Raw genomic sequence first — 11,423 nt, forward strand, 5'->3', positions numbered from 1 at the left:
GCGGGGACACGGGAGAGACACGGGGGGACACGGGAGAGACACGAGGGGACACGGGAGAGACACGGGGGGACACGGGAGAGACACGGGGGAGGGGGGGACACGGGAGAGACACAGGGGGACATGGGGGGGACACGGGGGGGACACGGGGGGACACAGGGGGACATGGTGGTGGGGGTGGAGGACATGGGAGAGACACGCGGGGGGGCACAACGGGATACGAGGGGGGGGGGGACATGTAGTGGACACAGGAGACAAGGGAGACAGGATTATGGGGAGACACGCGGGGGGAGACGCAGCGAGAAACGAGCCCCCACCATCAGGAGGAGGGAGCTGGGACAGAGTGTGTGGCGCTGTGATGTCGCGCGTTATTAATTCTCGCCCGAAGAACCCGGTGAGATGGCGACACACAGGTGTACACACACACACACCTACACATACACCTACACACACACACCTACACACACACACACCTACACACCTACACACACCTACAACAACAACAACAACCGCCATTCGCCACTAAGTGGCGGTGACGTCACCACGACGCTTGTGCCAGGCTATGTGCACCGTGAGGCCACGTGAAGTGTCGAACGCCCGCTGGCAGGAGGTCACTGGGCAGACCCAGGTGCCACGGGTCGACTGACTGAGATGACTGAGATGACTGGCTGATGCACCACCTGTGCCCCCTACTGTGCCAACCTGCTGTGCTTTAGCCACCCGGCGCTCCGCTCGTTGTTGTGAGCGTCGCTCCTCCGCCCTCCGTTGTTGTTGGAGGGCGACTACCTCCAACTGCCCACTAGCATCCTTCACGAGCCTCCTCCACAGAGGCCGATCTTGACACCGCTGGTACCGATCATCGGCAAGTCCACTCAGCTCCACGTCCTCCTGTACCACATCACTCCATCTCTTCTCTAGCCCGTGCCGCGCCCGCTTAGCCCCCTCAATCCGGCCGAATAAAAGCTGTTTCGGCATGCCGTGGCTGGGCATGCGGGCTACATGACCCAGCCATCACAGCCTTCCCCGCCGGAGGAGCTCACCGATGGGACCCTTGCCCAGATCTTTCAAGGATTTTTGAGCTCCTCACACAATCCAGTCTGGTTAAACCCAGGATGGATCGTAGGCAGGCCAGCCTAAATGTTTCTAACCGGCGAAGATGTTCCATTAGGGGGGTCCACGTTTCGCAAGCGTAGAAAAGGGAGGGAATGACCGTGGCCGAGAAGACCTGAAGCTTAGTGCGGAGCGACAGACCAGGTAGCTTCCACACAGCGTTACGCAACCGATGAAAAGATATTGCCGCTCGACTGATTCGGAGTGAGACCTCTGCTGTTAAACTGGAGCCAGTCATAAGCACACTGCCCAGGTATGGGAAACTCTCCACAACTGCCCCATCACCGATTGGGAGTTGTGGGGGTGGAGTGTCCGATGGTACAAAATACCCAGGCAGGTGCTTAGTTTTGGTGGGGCTGATGGTAAGGCCCCACCTCTTAGTGGCACGCTCCAGTCTCAGCAGCAGCGTCTCCAACTCCTCCTCCGAATGTGCAGCTATTACCAAATCATCAGCATACATCACATGGTTGAGCAATAGGGAGCCATCCCTTGACCGCACCCGGGCATCGATCAGCCTCCCATTATATCTGTACCATATGGAGATTCCCCCGGTACAGCTATTGAAGGCTTCACGAACTACGTGGTCAAAATAGATGTTAAATAATGTGGGAGCCAGAGGACATCCCTGTCGCACCCCAAGGTTAACAGGGAATGGCTCTGACTCCCGGCCACGTAGTTTTACCCGGGCCCGCTCACCATCATGAAGGTCCTTAATGATCGTGAGCAGAGGGTCAGGTACTCCAAAAGCACGAAGAACAACCCAGAGCCCAGGCCTACTGATTGTATCATAGGCCTTGACCATGTCAATAAAGCAGAGATGTAGGTCTTGTTGGAATTCCCTACACCTCTGCTGTAGCAGACAGACAGACAGAAAATATGGCATCTGTGCAGGACCGCCCTTTCCTGAAACTGCATTGGGGCTCCGCAAGCCTCTCCTCAGCGTGCCTGGCAAGGCGATGTTGAATAATCCTTGCCAGGACCTTTCCCGGCATACTGAGGAGATAGATGCCCCTGTAGTTGTTACAGTCTGTGCGGTCCCCATTCTTAAAAAGGGGGACCACCAGGGCATCCTTCCGATCCTGCGGAACCCGTCCAGTGGTCCAGACTGTTGTTATGATGTCATATAGGGCAGTCTGTGCACAAACGCCGCCCTCCCTCAGCATTTCGCTTGGGAGATCATCTCTGCCCGCTGCCTTTCCTGGTCTCAGACTCCGGATCGCCTTCAGTACTTCCTCAACAGATGGCACCTCAGCCAGCCACTCACAGGGGGTGACTTCTTCCAATATTTGAGGCACTGCAGCCTCAGCAGGGTCATCCTCACTTTGTGCCACGATGTTTTCCTGGCTGAGGGATTTTCCCTCCCCCAGGACCTCACAGAAATGCTCAGCAAATCTGCGAACCTGCAGATTTAGTCCGGCAAAACAACCCCCTACCTCCTCGCGGTGCCGGATGGGCAACTCTGTCGTGGACAGTGCTGTGGGGGGAGGTTCCAATTTTGATTGGCTCCTCCCCTCATGGCATATGTGTCCACCACAGGGGCTAAACGGGGGCTCTGGGCGGGTGCGAGGGGCTGGTAACCCCTCCACCTTCAATTAATTACTACTAAACCACGAGTTAAACACACCTACACACCTACGCACACACCTACACACCTACACACCTACACACACACCTACACACACACCTACACACACCTACAAAGATCAAAGACAAAGATCCCCCATATAACCTTAACAGACTGTAGGGGCAAGTGCTGTTAGCGAGCACCTATGAAGGCCGAAACGGTACACGAGGGGGTGGGTGGCCAGCACCACGCCCGACCGCCTTTGTCTCCCTAGTGGCGATGTTTACACACCGCACCAGGTACTCATTTGAGGCTGAGTCGACCTAGGGGAGGCCCGGGACCGGTTCAGATAATCGTCACTGGTGTTGGCCGTGAGCGGGAATCGAACCCGGGTCGCCAGGTTCATAGCGCAGCGCGCTAACCGCTACACTATCGCTCCCCACAATGACACACACACACAGGTGTACACACACACACACAGTGACACACACACACACAGGTGTACACACACAGGTGTACACACACACAAAGATCCCCCGTATAGCCTTAACAGACTGTAGGGGCAAGTGCTGTTAGCGAGCACCTATGAAGGCCGGAACGGTACACGAGGGGGTGAGTGGCCAGCACCATGCCCGACCGCCTTTGTCTCCCCAGTGGAAATGTTTACACACCGCACCAGGTACTCATTTGAGGCTGAGTCGACCTAGGGGAGGCCCCGGACCGGTTCAGATAATCGTCAATGGTGTTGGCCGTAAGCGGGAATCGAACCCGGGTCGCCAGGTTCATAGCGCAGCGCGCTAACCGCTACACTACCGCTCCCCATAACACACACACACAGTGACACACACACACACAGGTGTACAGACACACACACAGTGACACACACACAGTGACACACACACACAGGTGTACACACACACAGTGACACACACACAGTGACACACACACAGGTGTACACACACACAGGTGTACACACACACAGTGACACACACACACACAGTGACACACACACACACAGGTGTACACACACACACACAGGTGTACACACACACACACAGGTGTACACACACACAGCTTTTGCAAGAGGCACTGCACAGCTGTCTCTGCGCCAGTACCGGTGTCGGCCGTGCACAGCTGAAGAATCAGGGGTCTCCGCGTCACGATCCCAGATCCCCTCGGCAGGAAATCCCTACACACACGCGCGGACACAGACGCATTGATCAGGTGCTCTTAGTGTGTAGCGGCACTCATACTGTGTAGGAGCCTCCTGGTTACTACACCAGCAGCCCACAGGGGATTATTGTGTCTGTCCGTCCGTCGTGCATCCAAAAATGGGAGGGGTGGGGCTGGGTGGAGAGGGGAGGGTGGGGAGGGGCTGGGTGGGGAGGGAGGGGCTGGGTGGGGAGGGTGGGGAGGGTGGGGCTGGGTGGGGGGTGGGAGGGGTGGGGCTCGGTGGACGGAGGCTGGGTGGGGAGGGGTGGGGCTGGGTGGGGGGTGGGAGGGGTGTGGCTGGGTGGGGAGGGGCTGGTCACCCCGTGGTGCCCTTATAAAACTCAACGTTTAACCTACTCACGCCGGCTTGTGCCCGCCCTCACAGCCGGGCATATTGTGCGGAATGCACCACGTGGTGGTGCCGCCCTTGTTGACCCTGGCCATTGACCGAGCAACCCAACGTTCCTACCAGCTCCCTCCCTCCGCAGGAGAATGTGTTTTAAGAAGGCCGGCAAGGCTATAAAAAGCTTTTTTTCAGAAGTGACCACAGAGACCCATAGAGACCCGTACTCATAGAGACCCACAGAGACCCATGCACATCGAGACCCATACTACAACTAAACTTGTATTTTTAGTATTCTTTGGGTCTTTCGGTAAAGCCACGTAGATAGAATTTTTTCTTAATACAAATATCACGACGTTTCGATGGCAACACAAGCAATCGTCCTCACCTGAGGACGATTGCTTGCGTGGCTTTGCCGAATACGAATTCCTGCAGTCACGAAAGCTTTCGGTCAAGATTGTAGTTTTAGGCCTACACTGCGCTACCTTTAGCTCTTTAGTCACAAGCGACCTGGCAAACCACAAATGATAGCTCAACGAAGCAGTGGATCACCATCATCATCGTTGGCGTGCGGACACGTATAGCGGCAGCCAAATACGTACAGTAAAACCTTGGTCTGCGAGTGTTTTTCAAGACGAACAACATTTTTTTTTAAAAATATTAATTTGATAAACGAGCGAGGGGGTCTTGCAACACGAGCAGAAGCGTACGTGTGCACGCTTTGTACTGCGGAGCGTCACGTGATCACACAACTGACGTACGGAGTGCTTTGATGTGCGAGTGCTTTGGATTACAAACACGTTTCCGGAACGAATTATGCTCGCAAATCCAAGGTTTTTACTGCAGCCTTAAACGCGTGGCGATGTCGATTATAAATGTGGAGGGAAAAACCGGAGGACCCGGAGAAAAAATCCACGCGACAACGGGGAGAGACACGCAGACTCCAAATCTACAGCAGCAGCAGGCGTCGTCAGGGTCGGGATGGAACCCACGACCTCCTGTAGACCAGGCGAGGTAGTCAACATCTCATAGCCACCGTGATGATGATGAGAGAGAGAGACACGCAGACTCCAAATATACAGCAGCAGCAGCAGGCATCGTCAGGGTCGGGATGGAACCCACGACCTCCTGTACACCAGGCGAGGTAGTTAACATCTCCTAGCCACCGTGATGATGATGAGAGAGAGAGAGACACGCAGACTTCAAATATACAGCAGCAGCAGGCGTCAGGGTCGGGATGGAACCCACGACCTCCTGTATACCAGGCGAGGTAGTCAACATCTCCTAGCCACCGTGATGATGATGAGAGAGAGAGACACGCAAACTCCAAATATACAGCAGCAGCAGGCATCGTCAGGGTCGGGATGGAACCCACGACCTCCTGTACACCGGGCGAGGTAGTCAACATTTCCTAGCCACCGTGATGATGATGATGAGAGAGACACAGACTCCAAATATACAGCAGCAGCAGCAGGCGTCATCAGGGTCGAGATGGAACCCACGACCTCCTGTACACCAGGCGAGGTAGTTAACATCTCCTAGCCACCGTGATGATGATGAGAGAGAGAGACACAGACTCCAAATCTACAGCAGCAGCAGGCGTCGTCAGGGTCGGGATGGAACCCACGACCTCCTGTATACCAGGCGAGGTAGTTAACATCTCCTAGGCACCAGGGGGGGGGGGGGAGAGATGCCACTTTTGTCTTAAATGAGTCGCGTGTGGTGGGGTGAATTGTGGGTAACGTCCCACCCTCTACCACCGGTGACCAATGTGGAAGAAAAGGATTAAAAAAAAAATTGTTAGAACTCCTCCTGAGTGGATATCCCTTATAGCGGCCTCTAGCGGACGTCCAATCCTATACCATCACCGTCAACATGATCATAAGGAGGCTGTCTTCGCCAGGCGAAAAGGTTTCAACAAGATACATCTCATAATAAACCTGATTTGATTTCTTTACAGTCTTGATCAGACCACGTAACAAGCACCCCAAACATTCGCTATTTTTCCACGACAAATAGTTGGCGACATCGCTTCAACTTCTTACATTTAAACACTTCGCCCATCACCGTCCACCGCTCAATTAAAAAAAAGAGTTCCGTTTCTTTTTTCACGAGAAAGAACGAAGAAAAAATATCAATTAACTTAATAGTCTACAAGGAGTAAGCTTTGCTACCTTTGACCGTTTTCGAACTGCTTGTGTTGTGGTTATTGCAAACATGATGCCTTGAATAAAGGTGTCAGTTTTTGTGCCAGTTAAAAGGGTAGAACCTATTACTATAGCTTGTTGCTGGCAAAGGATGTCTCATAATGTAAATGCTCACCCCGAGCCCTCAATACTCTGATAGTGTGCTGTTTTTGAGCTGTACGCCTTTTGGCGTCTTCTGGTCCAACACCAGTGGAGACGAGGCTCTAAGAAAAGCCGTCTCGGGTGTGGACCAATCAAATTCAGGGACAGTGCCAATATCATTATCAGAGTTGTCCCTTTTGTTTGCATTTTGACTGCTTGTGTTGTAGTTATTGCAAACATGATGCCTTGAATAAAGGTGTCAGTTGTTGTGCCAGTTAAAAGGGTAAAAACCTATTACCATATCTCAAAAGTTATCAAGGATAAAGAACCCATTTGCCGTCTCACGCTCTACCAAACGAAAAAACCCGCGGTCGAATATGTTAAATGGAACTCGTTGGTTCTTCAGGTAAAGTCATCACGTAGGTAGGAAGTAAAATGAATTAAATCACGATGTTTCGATCGCAAACACAAGCGTCCGTCATCGGCTGGAACAGACAGCAGGAGAAATGCTGCGTCTGTCTAAATGAAGACCTACACACTAGTGCTGTACTAGTGTACTACACTATACACTACACTATACACTACACACTAGTGCTGTACTAGTATACTACACTATACACTATACACTAGTGCTGTACTAGTATACTACACTATACACTACACTATACACTAGTGCTGTACTAGTACACTACACTATACACTACACTATACACTACACACTAGTGCTGTACTAGTATACTACACTATACACTACACTATACACTAGTGCTGTACTAGTATACTACACTATACACTACACACTAGTGCTGTACAAGTATACTACACTATACACTACACTATACACTAGTGCTGTACTAGTATACTACACTATACACTACACTATACACTAGACACTTGTGCTGTACTAGTATACTACACTATACACTACACTACACACTAGTGCTGTACTAGTATACTACACTATACACTACACTATACACTACACACTAGTGCTGTACTAGTATACTACACTATACACTACACACTAGTGCTGTACTAGTATACTACACTATACACTACACACTAGTGCCGCACTAGCATACTACACTATACACTAGTACTGTACTTGTATGCTACACTATACACTACACTACACACTACAATACACACTAGTGCTGTACTAGTATACTACACACTACACTACACACTAGTGCTGCACTAGTATACTACACTATACACTACACCAGACATGGGCAGAGTACGGCCCCCGGGCCATATACGGCCCGTTGGGATTTTTAATCCGGCCTGTCGAACTTGTCCAAATATTATTATTGAATTAAATTTTACCTTTCTCCTGTAATGCCCCAATTTCCCCATTAGATGGCGCACTTTGCTTTGCAAATAAATGCTTTGCTACCTTAAAGGCCAAATCCTTTCATGTAATGATTTTTACACGTCAGTTATATTAGTTTACACAAACACTCCATCCATCTGTACCTGGCCCGGCCCCTCTGTCAAATTTTAGAACCCATTGTGGCCAGCGAGTCAAAAAATTTGCCCACCCCTGCACTACACACTAGTGCTGTACTAGTAAACTACACTATATACTACACTACACACTAGTGCTGTACTAGTATACTACACTATACACTACACTATACACTACACACTAGTGCTGTACTAGTAAACTACACTATATACTACACTACACACTAGTGCTGTACTAGTATACTACACTATACACTACACTACACACTAGTGCTGTACTAGTACACCACACTATACACTACACACTAGTGCTGTACTAGTATACTACACTATACACTACACTATTCACTACACACTAGTGCTGTACTAGTATACTACACTATACACTAGTGCTGTACTAGTATACTACACTATACACACTAGTGCTGTACTAGTATACTACACTATACACTACACACTAGTGCTGTACTAGTATACTAAATTATACACTACACACTAGTGCTGTACTAGTATACTACATTATACACTACACACTAGTGCTGTACTAGTATACTACACTATACACTGCACACTAGTGCTGTACTAGTATACTACACTATACACTACACACTAGTGCTGTACTAGTATACTACACTATACACTACACACTGTGCTGTACTAGTATACTACACTACACACTACACTATACACTACATACTAGTGCTGTACTAGTATACTACACTATACACTAGTGCTGTCCTAGTATACTACACTATACACTACACACTAGTGTTGTACTAGTATACTACACTATACACTACACTATACACTAGTGCTGTACTAGTACACTACACTATACACTACACACTAGTGCTGTACTAGTATACTACACTATACACTAGTGCTGTACTAGTACACTACACTATACACTACACACTAGTGCTGTACTAGTATACTACACTATACACTACACACTAGTGCTGTACTAGTACACTACACTATACACTACACACTAGTGCTGTACTAGTACACTATACACTACACACTAGTGCTGTACTAGTACACTATACACTACACACTAGTGCTGTACTAGTACACTACACTATACACTACACACTAGTGCTGTACTAGTATACTACACTATACACTACACACCAGTGTTATATTAATATACTACACTATACACTACACACTAGTGCTGTACTAGTATACTACACTATACACTACACACTAGTGCTGTACTAGTATACTACACTATACACTACACACTAGTGCTGTACTAGTATACTACACTATACACTACACTATACACTAGTATACTACACTATACACTACACACTAGTGCTGTACTATTATACTACACTATACACTACACTATACACTACACACTAGTGCTGTACTAGTATACTACACTATACACTACACTATACACTACACACTAGTGCTGTACTAGTATACTACACTATACACTAATGCTGTACTAGTACACTACACTATACACTACACTATACACTACACACTAATGCTGTACTAGTCACTAATTGGCCGTGTCGGGTGGTGGCGGGTTTAACGACACAGAATTCATATTTACGCTATCTCACCCAATAACAACCCCCCCCCCCACCTATATTATGGACGATATTGGCCGCGAAAGCCACCAGTAACAAACGACTACGCCTACAAACTTAACTACTTTTAACAAACATTTCGAGCGTTGTTCGCCAAGTAACGGGACGCGTCTCATGAACGCCGCTGCTACCGCGGCCCGAGTCGCGCCTTGGCCGGCGGGGCCCACTCAGGTTAGTCCGGTGCTCGCCCACGAAAGACCGACAAAACGTAGGCCTCAATTTACACACGCATTATTTTTTTATTTTTACAAAAAAAATTTAAACTATTTTTTTTTCTTACACAATGATGATTGTGGTGGTTGTGGTGGTGGTCCGTTTGTTTTACCTGCCCACGAAATTCTCAAGGACGGAGCTTTTGCCGGCGCTCTGCGATCCGACCACTGCGATCTGCGGCAAATCCAGGCTGCAGTTTTGCCCTATGGCCGTGAACGCGTCCTGCATTCGATTCACGAGCGGAATTAAATCTTCCATTCCGCGGTTCCCCATGATCAATCGCCCTTGTTTGATTGCTGTTGCTGTTGTTGTTGTGTTGTTGTTTGAATATATAAATATTTTTTTTGTCACCCTTCGCTTTACAATTACACACACACACGAAAAAAAATCAAATTTAACCCACCACCCCACCCACCCCCCTCGTCAATAACGGTGCACTTATTATTTCTGTTGTTATTATTATTTGCAAAGCAATTCCTTTGCCGCTCGGGCTTTTACACCGACATCACAGCTGCCCGTGCCGCTGCAATTGATGTCAATGGTGCTCGACCGCGGTGTTCAACACCAACCAGCCCCCCTCCTCTGGAACCGCTGACGTGAATGGTACGGTCCGCGGTGCATTGATTTAAACGGGGCGCGCGCGCGTGGGATGTACCACCGCGAATGTAAGTTGGGGGTGGGAGATTTAAAGGTCTGTTTACAATTTTTTTTTATCTTGAATGGATACGAGGAGGAGGAGGGGGAGGAGGGTGGGTTCTAGGGCGCATTGCAGTGTTTACGACCAACCCCAAAATTGAATAATGGGAACGTCCAGGAATGTTTACTCCAAATGGTGCTGTCGAGTGGGACGCACGTTCAAGGGAGTGACGATTGTTATAATAAAATTAGGTGACACGTTCCGTGTTTTTAAAAAAAAAAATTTTTTATTAAAAACAGCCATTGCAGTGGCATTCAAACTACCCCTAATTATTAATGGTACGACCCGCGCCCCTGCGATTCTAATGGGCGTTGCGGGCGAAACCATTGCATTTACAGGGCAGTAAACATTCGTCTTGTTTCAGACAGCGGCGCATTGCAGCATTTCCAACTGCCCCTAAAAATGCGTAATGGTATGATCCGATACATTGCTGTTGATGAGACGCAAGGGGGTAAGCGCCATTCCGTTTAAGGGGTGATTTGTTCATATGGCGTGCGGGTGTATTTCAAATTAACACAGCAGTCATCTTGAAAGCAATGGTCCAATCCACTGTTTATAGAGGTGCGTACCATTTCAATTAAGCAAGGGTCGGTGGTTACGGTGTACGCATTTGATTGCGGCTATGAAGTCCCATTAAAAAAAATTATAGCGTGCGAAACATCCCTCAATGAACAATGGTTGAACCCATGCGGGCGTTAAGCGGGGTTAGGCGTGGAACGGCCCATTGCAACAAAGGGGGGGGGGAAGGCGAGGGAGTTACGGGCGAAGGTGAATGTCATTCCGACAGACGTTACGCCTATCCATAACCGTGTGTGGGGTGGGGGTATTTGCTCCACGTTTTACCCCAACGTGAGAATTTCCACCGCCGGCCCACGATTTGGCATTCGAGATGAGCGCCAAGTGACTTTGACTTTTGACTGCAGCA

The 11,423-nt window shown here is 49.2% G+C and overlaps 1 protein-coding gene across 3 annotated transcripts in view; it reads right to left on the reverse strand.

Annotated features, from left to right (window-relative positions):
- DNM1 (dynamin 1) overlaps window positions 1-10,404 on the reverse strand; it is a 73,623-nt gene extending 63,219 nt beyond the window's left edge. For 2 of the 3 annotated variants that reach the window (XM_076056078.1, XM_076056080.1), the window contains exons 1-2: window positions 9,914-10,403; window positions 3,787-3,860 (exon numbers count right to left, since the gene is read on the reverse strand). In XM_076056078.1, the coding sequence (XP_075912193.1) occupies window positions 3,787-3,860; window positions 9,914-10,074 (235 nt within the window). In that variant the 5' untranslated portion in view covers window positions 10,075-10,403. Of the gene's footprint in view, window positions 1-3,786; window positions 3,861-9,913 lie in introns of all 3 variants that reach the window. The other variant, XM_076056079.1, reaches the window with a different exon arrangement.
- Window positions 10,405-11,423: the final 1,019 nt, after the last annotated feature.

Source organism: Petromyzon marinus, chromosome 74 (assembly GCF_048934315.1).
Source record: "Petromyzon marinus isolate PM22_M1 ecotype Great Lakes invasive population chromosome 74, UKy_Petmar_22M1.pri1.0, whole genome shotgun sequence".
Lineage (NCBI taxonomy): Eukaryota > Metazoa > Chordata > Hyperoartia > Petromyzontiformes > Petromyzontidae > Petromyzon > Petromyzon marinus.